This window comes from Chiloscyllium plagiosum, chromosome 29, assembly GCF_004010195.1.
Source record: "Chiloscyllium plagiosum isolate BGI_BamShark_2017 chromosome 29, ASM401019v2, whole genome shotgun sequence".
Classification (NCBI taxonomy): Eukaryota; Metazoa; Chordata; class Chondrichthyes; order Orectolobiformes; family Hemiscylliidae; genus Chiloscyllium; species Chiloscyllium plagiosum.
The window spans coordinates 40,549,596-40,566,792 of NC_057738.1; the positions used below are offsets into that span (position 1 = coordinate 40,549,596).

General features: G+C 42.1%; 1 protein-coding gene across 3 annotated transcripts in view; it reads right to left on the bottom strand.

Moving 5' to 3' along the window:
- gad3 (glutamate decarboxylase 3) overlaps positions 1-16,437 on the bottom strand; it is a 55,769-nt gene extending 39,332 nt beyond the window's left edge. The window contains exons 1-5 of one of the 3 annotated variants that reach the window (XM_043719621.1): positions 16,132-16,432; positions 9,102-9,254; positions 7,501-7,743; positions 3,028-3,118; positions 828-940 (exon numbers count right to left, since the gene is read on the bottom strand). In XM_043719621.1, coding sequence (XP_043575556.1) covers positions 828-940; positions 3,028-3,118; positions 7,501-7,743; positions 9,102-9,254; positions 16,132-16,186 — 655 coding nt within the window. In that variant the 5' untranslated portion in view covers positions 16,187-16,432. Of the gene's footprint in view, positions 1-827; positions 941-3,027; positions 3,119-7,500; positions 7,744-9,101; positions 9,255-16,131 lie in introns of those variants that run through there. The other 2 variants (XM_043719622.1, XM_043719623.1) reach the window with 2 other exon arrangements.
- Positions 16,438-17,197: the final 760 nt, after the last annotated feature.

A 17,197-nucleotide genomic window follows, 5' to 3' on the forward strand; every position in this document is an offset into this window, starting at 1 on the left:
CACTTTACCTTAATTCCAGATTTTTAAATAACAAATTCAAACTCTACTAGCTACCACATTGGGATACTGACCCTGATTTCCCAGCAATAACCTGGGGACTGTTGTTACTATCAGCATAGTCTTACCAGAACATGGGGCTGCTCTTGTATTACAGAGAGAGAGAATAGGTGGTGATTTAACCTGAGAGATTGAGAAGGCGAGCCTTTCATGCTAACTTCAGCCTGTGATGGGAATTGTTGGAATCACAGCACTTTGCAACACCAACCATCCAAGCTAAACCAATCCTCAACCTGAGGGTTACTAGCCCAGTCACCACCTCCCCTCTGTGCCGTATTGAGAAGGCAATTTACCATAAATGTTTCTGATGAAAGTAATTGTTTTAAGTGAACATGCTTGCCCACCAGACAATGGGATTGACTCTAAATCGCCAAACTGATACTTTCATTCACTCTTCAAATGCCTCATGAACTCCTGGAAGACAGGTCAAGGAGTTCAGGTAGTCACAGTCATTCTTCTCTGACTGCACATCAATGCAGGTAGTGGGTAAATACATTTGGATTGTGACTTCCTCCTGGGGAAAATACCCTAGAATAATTGTAGTTCCAGTAAATCACCAGAGTCCTTGAAAGATCGTGGACGTCTTGCTACATTTATTAGAATTGTTTGTTCCGACAACTACTCCTCTTCGAATATGGCTATATAAGGCAAAACCCTCATGAACTCAGTCGGAATGGGGATGAGACCCTGCTGTTAACATCACTCTGCAACACATTTCAGACCATCGAGCTAACTGTCTGCCATAATTGTAAGCCTTCTGGCAAATTTACCGGCTAAGAAAATCCCGTCACTTTCATCATGGGACCATCTAAGCACTGTAGACATTTTCTTCAAAAGGACTTCTTCCATGATGGTGAACACTGGAGCAATTTCAAACGTGAACCTGTATCAAAGTCAGAAAAAAAAACACCGTGGAGACTATGAGGCACTGAAATATTGATAAACTCAATGCAGTTAATCAGCAGGTCAAGCTATTCTGATATATCCTTGAAACACGGTTCTTCAAAAACAAAATTCTCAAAATACAGCTCTTGTAGAGATCTGATAATTTGAGAGAATGCATGAGAAAATTACTGCAGGTTTTGGAGCCTCAGCTGGAAACAAAAAAAATGCTAAAAATCACAACGGGTCAGGCAGCATCCTTGGAGACAGAGTAAGCTAATATTTTGAGTCTAGATAATTTCATCCTAACTGGACTTTGGTGACATTTTACTGTCTCTGAGAGATAAATTGGAGGGTGGGGGTGGGGGTGAGGTGAATGTAACTGGAGGGTGATAGGTGGATGCAGGTGGGGGGAAAATGTGATACGTCAGAGGGAGGGTGGAGCAGATAGCTAGGAAGGAAGATGGACAGGTCAAGAGGGTGGTGCCGAGTTGGACCTTTGAATCTGGGATGAGGTGGGATGAGGGGAGATTTGGAAACTGGTGAAGTTGACATTGATGCTGTGTGGTTGAAGAGTCCCAAGGCAGAAGATGAGATGTTCTTCTTCCAGGCATCAGGTGGCTGGGATTTGGTGGTGGAGGAGGCTCAGGACTTACATGTCCTTGGCAGAGTGGAGGGAGGGGGGGAGTTGAAGTGGTCGGCCATAGGGCGGTGATTTTGTTTGTTTAGTGCATGTGTCCCAGAGATATTCTCTGAAATGCTCCGCGAGTTGGTGCCCTGTCTCTCCAGTGCAGAGGACACCACATTGAGAGCAACAGACACAGTAGATGAGGTGTTTGTATGTGCAGGAAAATCTTTGATGGATGTGAAATTAAGGCCTTGGATGGAGGTGAGGGGGGTAGGTGGGTGCAGGTTTTGCACTGCTTTCTGTGGCAGGGGAAAGTGCCAGGTGTGAAAGGTGGGTTGGTGAGGTTGTGGACCTAAAGAGAGAATCATAGAGGGAATGATCTTTACGGAATGCAGATAAGGGTGGGAGGATACTTCCTCCATTTACAAAGCCACACACCATCCGAACTGAGAACCATATCATCGCATCTTCACTTTCGCTGGGTCAAAATTCTGGAACTCCTTCCCAAACTGTACTGTGGGTCAGCTTAAGAGAAATGGACAGCAGTAGTTCAAGAAGGTAGCTCACCACCATCTTCCCCAGGCATTGTTTGGATGGGTCATAAATGCTGACCTTGCCAGCAGTGCCCACATCGTGTGAAAGAATAAAATAAACAAAGACCTTATCCAGAAGATTGAAAGAAGGTGGAAAAAGGCCACCAAAGAAATAGAGTCAACATGGACGTTTTGGACACACTTTTTAAATGGTTTATGGCCGTTCTGAGAAAACGAAATGCGCAATAAATAAAAATATGTTAAAAAAATGGATAAAATAAAGATCCCATTGAGGGGATGTGCAACTTTCACTTATGCAAAAGTGAGGAATGCAGATGCTGGAGATCAAAGTCTAGATTAGTGTGGTGCTGGAAAAGCACAGCAGATCAGGCAGCATCCAAGGAGCAGGAAAATTAATGTTTCGGGCAAAAGTCCTTCATCAGGAATGGAAGGAAGAAGGGAGCCTCTGTCGTGGAGAGATAAATGGGAGTGGGGTGGGGCTGAAGAGAAGGTAGCCAAGAGTAGAGAGAGGAGAAGAACTTCTTCAAGGTAGGCATTCTTGCAAGAGGATTCACTTAATGTTGAGAAAGATAGTGAGACAAAGAGTGAAGTTAAGTAAGAGACTTATGGCTGCAACAGTTATTAATGTTTTCAATGTAATTCCTATTTGCAAAGCCACATAACAATATGATGTTGAAAAAAGAATCACTGTGGGTGCTGAAAATCTGATTTGCAAAACAAAAGCAACAGAAAGAGCTGATGAAACTAGTTTGGCAGCATCTGTGGAATTTGGAAAAAGATTAACATCTCCAGTCACGCAAAATTAAGTTTGTCTTTCTCATTGCAGATGGTGCCGGATGTGTTGAATATTTTCAGTGTGATTTTTTTGTCACAAGTACAATAATTTCCACCCCTGATTTTGCTTACATGTTTGTGTTCGCTGTAGATGTCAGCCATTCACCCACCAACCCGATCACATCCAGTCCACTTGAGAGCTGATTGAAAAAGCGAGGGTGGCCTGCACAGGGAAAGTATGTAGACATTACTCGTGATGAAATCTCTTTCCTGATGTATCCAATTGTACTGCAGAAACCAGCTGCCTGTGAGTTGCGGCACTGAGAGTAAACTCAGTCCCACGAGTTGCTGAGTGGCTACATCAAGTTTGGCCCAATGGGTTGTCAAAGAGTTGCACGGTTTTCAAAAGGACTGCATGTGAGTTACAGAAGAGGAACTCAATGGTTTCAGGCAATTGAGAAAGTGAGTGAGGATGTTAGAGGTCGACTCCACACCAGCTAGCTGTGCTGTTGTAAAGGCAGCTGAAATTGTATGATGACCTCAGATGGTCCCAGACGGAAACTTGACTTGCTAGATCATTTTTTTGCATTTAATGAGAATTAGAATCCCTACTGTGTGAAAGCAGGTCCTTCAGCCCAACATGTCCACACCAACCCTCTGAAGAGTAACCCACCCATACCCATGCCCCTACATTTACCCCTGGCTCATGCACCTAACCTACACATCCCTGAACACTTAGGGGTAATTTAGCATGGCCAGTTCACCTAACCTGCACATCCTTGGATTGTGGGAGGAAACTGGAGCACCTTAGGAAACCCATGCAGACACTGGAGAATGTGTAAACTTCACACAGACAGTCACCCGAGGCTGGAATTGGAGCCGGGTCCCTGGTGCTGTGAGGTAGCAGTGCTAACCACTGAGCCACTGTGCCGCCCACTGAGCCACCGTGAGGCTAAGATTTCACTGAAATGCAAGGAAATAATACTGTAGATCTAATTTTGATTCTAAACAGACATTTATTATGCAAAAGAAAGGAAGGTCAAATATAATAATCCAAGGTATTTACAAAAACTTTGAAAGATTTTGAAACATTACTAAAAATGTAATTCTAACACCATCACTTTACAATGTTCAAACACAAGAGAGAATTCCTTTCTGTACCACACCTATGTTTGCTGTATCTCTATCCAGATTTGTCTTAAGTTTTTTTTCAATTCCCAGTCTTGAGACTTTGATGACCTCTTCCTTGAATATTCATGCAACTGAGTTGAAAAATATGGTGCTGGAAAAACACAGCAGGCCAGGCAGCATCCGACGTTTCAGGCATAAGCCCTTCTTCAGGAATGAGGCTGGTGTGCCAGGCGGGCTGAGATAAAAGGTAGGGGGGAGAGAATTTGGGAGAGGGGCGCTGAGAATACGATAGGTGGAAGGAGGTGAGGGTGAGGGTGATAGGCCGGAGAGGGGGTGGGGGTGGAGAGGTCGGGAAGAAGATTGCAGGTCAAGAGGGCGGTGCTGAATCAGAGGGTTGGGACTGAGATAATTTGGGGGGGAGGGGAAATGAGGAAGCTGGAGAAATCTACATTCAAATGAACATCCTTAAACTGATGTAATTTATAAGCTAACTGTTCTGAATTATTGCCGTTGCTAAGGAAGAACTATGTTTAACATCTAACTCTATCTAGGATTTCTGTCAACTGAAACAAAAACTTCCTAAGCAAAATAAAAATCAGTTCCTGATTCATCTAACTAAAGGCAACTAATTATAGAATCCCTACAGCACAGAAGCAGGCCATTCAGCCCATCAAGTTCCCACCCATCCCTGCAAACCTAGATTTCCCAAGGCTAATCCACACATCACTAGACACTATGGGCAAGTTAACATGGCCAATCCACCTAACCAGCACACCGTTGGACTGTGGGAGGAAACCCAAGCATCTGGACAGAAACCACACAGATACAGGGGGAACATGCAAACTCCACACAGACTTAGTTGCCTGAGGCTGGAATTGAACGCAGCTCCCTGATGCAGTGAGGCAGTAGTGCTAGCCACTGAGCCACTGTGCCATCCTTGTTCATTAATGTTTATCTATCTGCTTGTAAAGCTCGCCCAATGTCATTACATTCCCATTGTCTATCATGGACCTCTCCCTCTCCCTCTCTCTCTCGGTTTAAAAATGCTCTTGGTTGCACAAATACTGAAAAGTTAATAATTAAACTTTCTCAGACCAAAACCCACATGTCACTTGTACAAAATCCAAACTCTTAAATAAATCTAAAAATAAATATATCATACAACACAGATTTTGAGTAGGCAGAGGTGGGTACTGCAGATGCTGGAGATTAGAGTCAAGATTAGAGTGATGCTGGAAAAGCACAGCATGTCAGGCAGCATCTGAGGAGCAGGAAAATCGATGATTCAAGCAAAAGCCCTTCATCAGGAAAGGGCTAATTCCTGATGAAGGGCTTTTGCCCAAAACATCAATTTTCCTGCTCCTCGGATGCTGCCTGACCTGCTGTGCTTTTCCAGCATCACTCCAATCTTTACACAGATTTTGAGTAGGGCACTGAGTGGGGAATCACGAGCAGTTGTGTGTTCCGGTGTTGTCAGAACTTGGGAGGGTGTCCAGGGAGTTAGTAGATAGCTAATTGCTGGAGTTAGGCCTCAAATGAAGCCCTCAGGAATTCAAAAAAAGGGGTAGGTGAGTGGCTGTATGTTGGAAGAAACCAAGAGGAGCTCAGAAGAAGCCTGCAAGCATTAATACCTCAGTACAGCTACAAAGAGATTTGAAAATTCCAGAAGCAGTATTTACGAGATGCCATTCTACAAGATTGGAGCTCAGAGAAAAATCCGGGGGCAGTTTTAGCTTGGTCAAGCTAGTTGTCAGTGAAGAGTTAGAGTTATGCACATGAATCATTATTTGAGGCTGATTTTAGAGTCCAGGGTGTACAGACCAGGGAAGGATGGTGATTGACAAGAATGATAGCACTGATAAGACAGTCCATGATGGACTGGCTCTTAAGAGAGACTTTCAAGGTGAGGTTGGCAAGAGTGAAGGATTGTAATCTCTTGTGATGTTTTATGAGGTTTGATGACCTAACGTGTCAATAACGTGTGAGAAGAGAGTTGATAAGAAATTTGTGGGATCCGTCTCATTCACATTTGCTATTTGATGTGTAGGATATTCAATGACAACATTTACCAGTTATTAAATCTGGGTTTTTGACATAAGTTGACATGTATTGCAGATTGCATTACTGTTCTAACATTTTCGGAAAAACTACTATTGCTGGTTCAAAATTGTGGAATGTTGTTTTCTTAATAAGCCCATTGGATCTCGCAGTTTGAGATAGTAAGGACTGCAGCTGCTGGAAGTCAGAGTCGATAAAATGTGGAGCTGAAAAAATGTAAAAGGTCATTCAGTATTGGAGAGTTAACCCTTTCAAGTACTAACTGTTCTATACAACGGATAGCATTCCTGGGAAGGATATAGCTCTGGGAACAGACTGAATAGGCTGGAGCAGTTTTCTCCAAAAAGCCCTGATCGAGGTCTTTATGATTGTGTAAGGAGTTCGCAGCGTAGTTGTTACGTTTATGTTTTCACTTGTCAGTGGCCACAGCGGCATCATCAATGTACACTCGTCAGTAATGGATCCAACAATGCATTCATCAAAAACCTCTTTATCCAGAGAGTAGTTAGAATGAGGAATTAGCTACAACAGGGAGTAGTTGAGGTGAATTGTAAAAGTACATTTAAGAGGAAATAAGGTGCTGAGGAAAAGAGAAAAGAATTGAGAAAAGGATATGCAGATAGAATTAGATGAAGTAAAGTGGGAGGATTGTAGGCCACAAACACTAGCATGAACCTTTCGGGCTGAATGGCCTGCTCTGTGCTGTCAGTACTGCTGTAAAAGCCCCGGGAACACATATTCAAATTCCACCGCAATAATTGGTGGAACTTAAATCCAGTGAAAAATGTGTGGAATTATTAAGTTGGTATTATTGATGGTCACCATAACAACGATGATCAATTGTTGTAAAAAACCATCTAATGTCCTTTAGGTAAATCTACTGATCTTACCTGGCCCACGTGTTTTCAAAATCACAGCAAACATAGTTGACTCTTAACTACCCTCTGAAATAGCTTAGTAAGGTGGCATGGTGGCTCAGTGGTTAGCACTTCTGCCTCACAGCACCAGGGACCTGTGTCCAATTCCAGTCTCGGGTGACTGTCTGTGTGGAGTTTGCACATTCTCCCAGTGTCTGCATGGGTTTCCTCTGGGTGCTCCGGTTTCCTCCCACAGTCCAAAGATGTGAAGTTTTAGGTGAGCTAGCCATGCTAAATTGCCCACAGTGTTCAGGGATGTGTAGGATAATAGGGTAGGGGAATAGGTCTGGATGGGTTACTCTTCAGAGGAAGGTGTGGACTTGTTGGGCTGAAGGGCCCATTTCCACATTGTAGAGTTTCTATTCTTTGAAAAAAGAAGAGCAATGCACTCAATTTAGGGGCAATTAGGGATGGACAACAAATGCTGGCCTTATCAGTGACACCCAAATGCCATCAAAGAGTAAAGACCAATAAAGATCTGGATCAGAATCCTTGTTACCTGTTTTGACTCCATATTTTAATGTATCTCTGCAGTCGACCAGGATCTGTTCAAGAGATTCTGGCTGATCAGGCAGCTCCAAAGTGAAACCCTCCATTCCTTTGAGAAACTGGTGGGGGTGGTGGAAGTCCAGAACCTTTGATGTCCTGTCAAATGTTTTTCTGATGTAATTCAGCAGAATTTCAAAGACCTCCATTAAAAACCGCATGGTGGGTTCCTCACCATTATTTGCTGGCAGCAAGTCTATGAAAACATTTTTTTTTTTTAAAAAAAGTAAATATTCATTTGCAATAAAATAGGTGTAAAAGGATTTCACAAAGCTGGTAACTGCAGAATGTAAAAACAAAATTGCATTCAGTCATTAAATCAATAGCCACTTATCTATTGATTGAATTTCCTCAGCTAAATGACAAAGTGTTGGTTTTTGAGTGACTGACAGCGAAGAGCAGGCTGTGCTGTTCAGTGATATCCTCAGGTGAAGTGCAGCATTCCCACAGACCCCTGGGAATCACTGGCCGCAGACCATCCAAAAATGGAGGAGAAGCATTCGGGAAGGCATCAAGCACCTTGTGATTTGCCCTCGGGATAAAGCAGAAGCCAGGAGAAAACAACGCAAGGAGCACGCTGCTTCACCAATGCCCAACCCACCCCTTCCCACAACCACCTTCTGCCCCAATTGTAACAGATTCTGCGGAAAGCACAATCTGTCTGTACAGTCACCTACGGACTCACTCTGAGGGTGGGAGAAAGCCATCCTTGTCTGAGAGGGACCACTGATAACGATGATCGGCATTCAGCAGAATCAGGAGCAAGTCATTGATGACTGAGATGAGGAGGAATTTCCTCAATCAGAGCATTGCAAATCTATGGGATTCCCTACCCTAGAGAGTTGTGGAAGCTCAGCTGTTGAGTGTGCTCAAAACAGAGATAAATGGATGCCTAAATTCTAATAAGATTGAGGGTATAGGAAAATTATGCAGAAACCGATGGGCAGCCAAGATGCAGTCTAATGTCAGAGTAGGCTTGAAGGGCTGATTGACCTTCTGTCTGCCCTGTGTGTGTGGAGAAGAGCCTTTGCTCTTCATTCCTGAAGGTTCTGTCTCTAACCTTTAGGCCCTGTTTGTTAGGCCTGGCCTCCTCCCACCAGTGTAAATAGTTTTTGTCTATCTGCTCAATTAGCTCCCACTAATATCTTGAAAACTTTAACTAAACTATTCCTTCTGTTCTTATTACTCTGGAGCATTTTCTGCTCTGGTGACAGAAATATGTTATTAGATTAGATTAGATTCCCCACAGTTTGGAAACAGGCCCTTCCGCCCAACAAGTCTATACCGACCCTCCGAAGAGTAACCCACCCAGACCCTTTCCTCTCTGACTAATGCACCTAACACTATGGGCAATTTAGCATGGCCAATCCACCTGACTGTGGGAGGAAACCCGAGAACCCGGAGGAAACCCACGCAGACACGGGGAGAATGTACAAACTCCACAGACAGTCACCCAAGACTGGAATCGAACCCAGGTCCCTGGCGCTGTGAGGCTGCAGTGCTAACCACTAACCACTAAGCCACCGTGCCATTGTAAAAAACTCTGCATTATACCTTTTGCAAAAATGCTGGAGAAATCTGCTCCATCCTGTTCAGTGAGAGACTCTTGGTTGTCCTTATCTTGCCACAGACTGGAGGCTGGTGGAGTTTTCTGAAAGTCTGGATTCACGTCATTTTGACCATCTCTGGACGTCCTTTCCAAGAAACCTACAAAATTACAAATGAATGTAATTTTCAGATTGTAAATCTGCTCTTAAATCTTAGTCCAATTCTAAGTGATTTACAGCCCGTTATAAGAACATTAGAGGTGGCCATTCAACCCTTTGAGACTTTATTGAGATTGTGGCTGATTATTTGACTTCAACAAGGGAGGGAGCTCTCACTAATGTTCCTTGGCATTCGATGGTGTTACCGGCACAGAATCTTCTCCTATCACATCCTGGCAGTTGCCAGTGACCAGAATCTGACTGGACTAGTCATACAAATGACTCCCTTGTCCACCATCTACAAGGCACAAGTCAGGAGTGTGATGGAATATTTTCCCATTGCCTGAATAGGTGCAGCCCCAACAACACTCAAGAAGCTTGACACCATCCAGAACAAAGCAGCCCCCGCTAGATTGGCACCACATCCACTCCCTCCACCACCAATGCGCAGGAGCAGCAGCGTGTACCATCGGCAATCTAGCAGAAATTCTAGCACTGCAGAAATTCACCAACGATCCTTAACAGTATCTTCCACACCCATGAGCATTTTCATTCAGATTAGATTAGATTAGATTAGATTACTACAGTGTGGAAACAGGTGTACCATCGGCAATCTAGCAGAAATTCTAGCACTGCAGAAATTCACCAACGATCCTTAACAGTATCTTCCACACCCATGAGCATTTCCATTTAGAAGGATAAAAGCGGCAGAAACATGGGAACACCACCACCTGCAAGTTCAAGACCATCAAGTGACACATCATCCTGACTTGGAAATATATCATCATTCCTTCTGTGTCATTGGATCAAAATCCTGGAATTCCCTCCCTAATGGCATTGTGGGTGTTTCTACACTAAGTGGACTGCAACAGTTCAAGAAGGCAGCTCACCATCACCTTCTTAACAGCAAAAAGGGATAGGCAATAAATGTTGGCCCAGTCAGTAATGCCCACATCCTGCAAATGAAAATTAAGAAATCCCACCATTTTTCTGCACCATTCCTTTGATGGTTTAGGAATCTATAAATTTTGTCGTGGATTAGGGTAAGCTTCTTCTTTGGTCTGTTGAGATCTTGTGATTTGCTTAAAATAAACAATAAGAAATTTGTTGCATTGTTGCAAATATATCTAAATAAGGTGAGTAATTCTATGAGCTCTGCTTTTTATGCTCGAAGCCTTTCATGTCACTCTCCTGACTGACTCAGACTGACAACGCCCAGGTGACATAATCGCAGTGGTCTATGCTAATCATATATTTCCAGACATTAACATTACAGACCCACATACAACAGGTCTCTGTCTTGATTATACTCAACGACTGAGGGTCTATGGCCTAGTGATGATATTCCTCCCTATCTCAGACCTAAATGGCCTGCTGTTTACTCTGAGGCTGTATGTCCTGGAACTAAACTGTTTCCCTCCAGCTCCTCCAGTCAGGTGACACATCTTTCCTGAATCTACCCTACGGAACACTGTTTGATTGAATGAGATCGCCTCTCATTCATCTGAACTCCAGAGGGTATAACCCTAGCCCAGTCGATTCAATGTCTCTTTGTAGGATAATCCCTCCATACAGGAATTAATTTGGTAAACCTTCATTGCAAAATCATTAGACAATTAAACATTCCTCAAGCTAGTGACAAAGTCCTGCTCACTCATTGGATAGAAACAACTGGTGGTAGTTTAACCCAAAGATCGCCATGCCTCAGTTATGGGGAAAGGTTCCAAAGGAGAGTCCTTCAATGGTAACCTCAGCTAGTGCAGGAATTGAGCCCATACTCTTAGTAGTAGTCAACGCTGTAAACCAGCCATTCAACTAACTGAGCTAACTGACTCCCATTGCTAGGTAAGGTAACTAAAAATGCACACAATGCCTCAGGTATGGTTTCACTGAGGCTGTGTAGAATTGCAGTATGATATACTTATTCCTATATTTAAATCTTCTTCTAATGAAGCTCAACATACTGTTTGCCTCCTTACCTGCTTCCTGTAGCTGTACGTTTATTTCCAATGATTCAGAAACAGGTTAATCAAAGTCCCTTTGAATTTCAACACTACCCAGAACCTCACCACTTAGAAACACAGAAATATAGAATTTCGGAGCAGGAGTAGGCCATTCAGCCCTTCAGGCCTGCTCCACCACTCAATGTGATCATGGCCGATCATCTAAATCAATCCCCTGTTCCCTCTTTCTCTCCATATCCTTTAAGCCCTTTAGCTCTGAGAACTATGTCCAATCCTTCTTAAAAACATTCAGTGTTTGGCTTCAACTACTTTCTGTGGCAGTGAATTCCACAGGCTCATTGTGCTCTGGGTGAAGAAATTTCTCTCCATTTCAATCCAAAATGGCCTACCTCATATCCTTACACTGTGACCCCTGGTTCTGGACTTCCTGGTCATCGGGAACACCCTTCCTGTATTTATCCTGAGTAGTCCTGTTATAATTTTATAGGTTTCTACAAGATTACCGCCCCCTCCCCATTCATTTAAACTCCAGTGAATAAAGTCCTAGGATTTAAGAAATACTCTGTATTTCTATTTTTCTGAATGAAGTGAATAACCCTACATTGTATTCCATCTGCCAAAGTTTTGCCGACTCACTTAGTCTCTCCAAATCTCCTTGCAGTCTTCCCAATCTCCTCCTAATCCTTGCCTATAGTTTAAAATCAGCTTCAAATTTGGAAGTATGGGGTAATCCCACATCCAAACCATTAATATTCATTGTGAACAGCTGAGGCCCAAACACTAATCCTTACTGATGAAGGGCTTTTGCCCGAAATGTCAATTTTCCTGCTCCTTGGATGCTGTCTGACTTGCTGTGCTTTTCCAGCACCGCTCTAATCTAGACTCCGATTTCCAGCATCTGCAGTCCTCACTTTTGCCTAATCCTTACTGTATCATTACTGTAGCCTGTTAACCTGAAAACAAACCTTTAATTCCACTGTCTGTTTGCTGCATGATTAGCAGTTCTCAATCTGTTTTAAATAAGTGTGTTTGAAGTGTATTCAATGTTGTTTATAATGTAGTGAACGCAGCAGCCAATTAGTACATATCAAGATACTACAAACAGCAATGAACAGCAACCCTTTTGTTTAACAATGTTTTTTGAGGAGTTTATACTGGCCAAGAGACCAGGAAGAATTGCCATGCTCTTGTTCAAAATGTTTTAGTGGGATTTTATGTCCATCTGAAAGAAAAGATGGAACTTCCTTTATCATCTTTTTACCGAAGGTCAATCTCAGGATAAGGTCATGTTATGGAGGTGTTGGTGTTGGTCTGGGGTGGGCAAAGTCGGAAGTCACATGACACCAGGTTACCTGATGATGGAGCGGTGCTCCAAAATCTTGTGATTTCAAATTAACCTGTTGGACTATAATCTGGTGTCATGTGACTTCTGACTTTGTCAGGATACGGTGTTGACCATTTGGGACTAAGAGGAAGAGAGATTTCTTTGCTGAATTTCTTCTTTCTGTGGGGCTGGTGATGCTTTGTGGTTGAGTATGATGAAGACAGAGATTGATTGGTCTTTATGTACTGAGGGAAAATAAGGGATAGTGCTGGAGAGTGGGTTTGAATTTCAGCCATGATCGTGTTAAATGGTTGAGCAGACTCGAAGACAAGATGGCCATCACCTGCTTCTGTTCCTTATGTTCTTTTTAAACAAATATCAAAACATTCAAAGCTTTATCATTTACGAAATTTCTATATCTTCATATGAGAAATGTCTTTGCATCTGTTCACTAGAGAAAGATTTGTTTTAAAGTGAATTCTCAATGTCACTCTAGCTAGTCTGGTTACAAATTACCAGAATGTTGCATTGCTAACCCAGTCTGATTGTCATTCCAAAGAAGAGTTGCATTGGACTCAAAACTTTAACTCTCTCTGTCCACAGATATAGTTTTTTAAATAAAACCTTAAGTCACCTCAGGAGTATGACTTGAAAGAAGTTCTGGGATTTACATATTAATGAATCGAAACCTGCAACCTATTCAAGTGATTAAAAATTTAACAGCAATCTATGTTTGTTCAATACATCACACCCGTTGTGTTACACTTTGATCCTTTACTATAAATTATGTGTCCTATGATCCTGCCCCACTAGCTATCTGATGAAGGAGCAGTGCTCTGAAAGCTAGTATTTCCAAATAAACCTGTTGGACTATAAACTGGTGTTGTGTGACTTTTAACTTTGTCCACTGATACTACCAGACCTGTTGAGTTTGTCTAGCACTTCCTGTTTTTATTTTAGTGTCATAGTCAAGTTATTGCAATCATCTTGCTTGCATCGCCTATAGCACATGAATTCTAACAACCCAGCTTTGACAATTAATTGTTGTTTGCTGACAAACCAAAACCGCTGTCATCACAGGTGTTGTCAGGTTTTGAATCCTTCATAATGAAGCGCATATTTGTCAGCATTGACAAACTTGCCGGTCCAGTCTATTTCCAAGACTTTTAAAACAAACCAATTGATGAATCCACAAGGGACCTGCCCATTGCTAATCCTGGGAAATTTTTGAAATATATGAAGTATGCGCAATTTAGAGAAAGCTTAAGGCTTTGAAATTAACAGATTAAAGATAATACATTGGATATAATTGGTCATGTTCATGAAGTTCTATTATTGTTCTGAACCAACTTTTCCGACAAATTAATTTTAATTGTAAGGAAAAGAGTCATAATATATTTTTGTACAAACCATTTGAGTGATTCAAATTGCCAAATAAATACAAAATCATGATACAGGACCTAATGAGTACCAACAAAGAATTTTACAAGTTAACTTTATGGCAGTGAATTATGAACGGGCAATCCATTCTTTTTTTAATGTAAAACATACTTGCTCTTGCGTCGTAGGGAATATGGATGATGTGTTTGTTGGTAATTCCGATATGATGTAAGGGAAAAGAGTGTCAATGTGGAACTGAAGATACACACACAGAGCAGATCACAGAGGTCAATCAGTACCCCTGCTGAAGGCAGATCCTGTTGAGTTTTCATGAGAATCTTACAACTTTCAGGGATATTTTTTAAATTCAGTTCAACATAGAAAATGCCAGTTTACTGCTCCTACTATGGAATTTTCTTTGTCTCACCATGTACAAGAACTCAAGGACTAGGGTCATCACATCAAAGCCATGCGGTTTCTATGTGTTAGCCCGTGTAACATATGCAAAGACTGGGTTGTTTTTTGAAGGCAGATGCCTTGAAGTTTATTTACAATGCAACTACTTACTTGGTTGTGACACACATACGTAGTCTGGAATCTGTTGTTACTGATATTACATATACCTGACTGACTGAGCACATTACACTGGCACCATTATACATAAAGGGTGACTATAGATGAGGTGGAAAATATCACAATGTATTTAACTGGCCTAAAGGTACAGTGCAGACTGGTCTGGAATACATGCCATCATGCAACCCAGTCAGTATCTATCCTGATCTTGTGCTTCAGCATCACTTTCCTACCCACTGCCTATATTCCTTGACTTCTGGAGACACCAAAACTCATCAATCCCCCCTTTAATTATATTCAACCATGGGCCTTGACCACCCTCTATAATTTCAAAAATTCACGGCTGCATGGATGAAGAAAATTCCCCTTACCTCAGATCGAAATGTGCCCATATGTTCTGCATTGCCTGACCAGGTAATCCAGCCTCTCAATATCTATCGGGACAAGTCTCTGCAGAATTGTACATGCTTCAATGAGATCATCTCCCTGCCTGAGAATGTCGATCACATTTACTCAGCTTTTCATAGAGCAACCTCCACACACACAGACACGGACACATACACACCCACACGCAGACACAGAAGCACACAGACACACATGCATCCACACACACACAAACACGCACAGACACAGACACACACACACGGAGGCACCAATAGAGTGTGGAGATAGGGACAGGAGAAACAAGGACAGGGAGAGGCAGATCTTAGTCAACTCTCCCACTAGGAAGTGGACAAGATTCTCTTTCAGAGTTGGGCTGCGATGAACCATGACAAGGAAGCCAGCTCAACACTAAGGTGAGCTGCCAACCTTCTTTCTGCAGGGACCATGATGTTTCCTCTCTGTCTCTCCTCTTCCCTTCCCTGGGTCCTCACATTACCACATTGCAGAGGGAAGGAGAGGTCAGGGGTCATCTGGATTGCACTTGTCTCCTCACCTGGGATCAAAGGAAGTGAGGAACTGTTTCAGCATCTTTAGGGACAATGACCTTTGGGCTAGTGGTACTGAGTGGTAGTGTTTCAGCTTAGTGGACACTATTATTGCTGCTTGCGGTTCATCTGGTTTAGTGCTCAGTGACAATGGTTCACTATGGTCTTAATTCTCTACGTGCTTTAGGCAACTCTGACTGTTTGAAGGCTGAATTAGGTGTAAGAATCAGAATTGGTCATTCAGAATTTCAAGACAGTCATTAATTTTACTTGTGAATTGTGGTACCAGAAGTTTAGATGTTCTGTATAGTTTGATGCCCCAAAGTTACAAAATTAATGCTTTCACAAGTGCTGTTAACACCAAACGATCTGATGATCTTTGAAGTTAATTTTCTGTTAGCTCTGTTTTCTAATTCTGAATAACATTAGATTTGTAAACATTTCAGCTAAACATGCATCACATCATGAAATTAATCAACTTCCCTCCAAACAATGTACTTAATTGCTTAAACAAAGAAAATGGACAGCAGAAATAATTACAACTCAAAAAAAAGAAACAGAATTAATTGCAGCTGGCTGTTTTTTCAAATCATATTCCATTACAACATTTTTCAAAAAGGGGACACTGCCTTGATCTGTTCACGTTAACATATACTAATCATCAAAAACTCAGCACACTTTCATTTGGATATATATTGAACAACTCACTTGTTGCAATATTTGCAGCCTGTCTCTTCATACTCGGGTGTTCACTTTCTCCCATCAGCAGGTAATACCTGGGATTTAGTTTGAAAGCTCTTGGGTTATTGCTTTATACATGCAAATTTACTGTGCCATTATACCCTGGCAGCCAATCCAAGCCTCTCCTTCATGTATTCATTAATCTCTTGGTGGAGACTGGAGCAGGTAAGATCCTGTGATAAATTTCTGACCCCACTCTGCTGCCTCCAGCCTGTGTTGAAGTAATTGAGAATGAGAATAATTGCAAATGGATGCTTTCCCACAATTGCCCAGCGGGTGTCACCAAGCACACTAAATGTAGCCTGGCTCCACATTCAACGTCTTGCAGTTGAGGATAGAAATCAGGGAAACAGAGAAAATGGGAGCAGGAGCAGGCCATTCAGCCCTTCTAGCCTGTTGGTAAGTTGGAGAAAGAACTTCTGAATGAAACCTGATCATTTGTGGTGAAATTGCATGTATGTATATCTGTGTGTGTTTGTCCATGTGTGTGTATGTGCGTGTGTGTATCTGTGTGTGTGTGTCTATGCATGTCTGTGTCTGTGCTCCTGTATCATGTAGACACGTTCAGGTGTATTTGTGAAAGGTATGTCTTTGTGTGATGTTATGTTTGTACGCATGTGTTTATGTGTTTGTGAGCGGGTTTCATATCTAGGCATGTGTTTACATGTGTATGTGTTCATGTAGTTGTGTATGTGTTTGTGGGTCTGGGTGTGTGTGCCTGTTTATCATTACATATGTGCGGGTGAATGTGCATTGGTATGTTTATATATGGGTGCGTGTTTGTGCTTTTGTGCATGTGCATGTTAGTAGTGAGTGTGTGCTCGTGAGGATGTATCTGTGTCTGTCTCTCTGAATGTCCATTCCTGGTTCCAAATCTGATGAAAGGCCATTGAACAAAATGAGAAATTTGTTTCTTTCTCAATAGATAATAGGGGACTCACTGAATATTTCCAGTACTTTTTAAAATTTCACAATCCATGTCTTGAATGGTTTAAAGTGACTTACATACTTTTTCTTTTGTATTATAAATTGG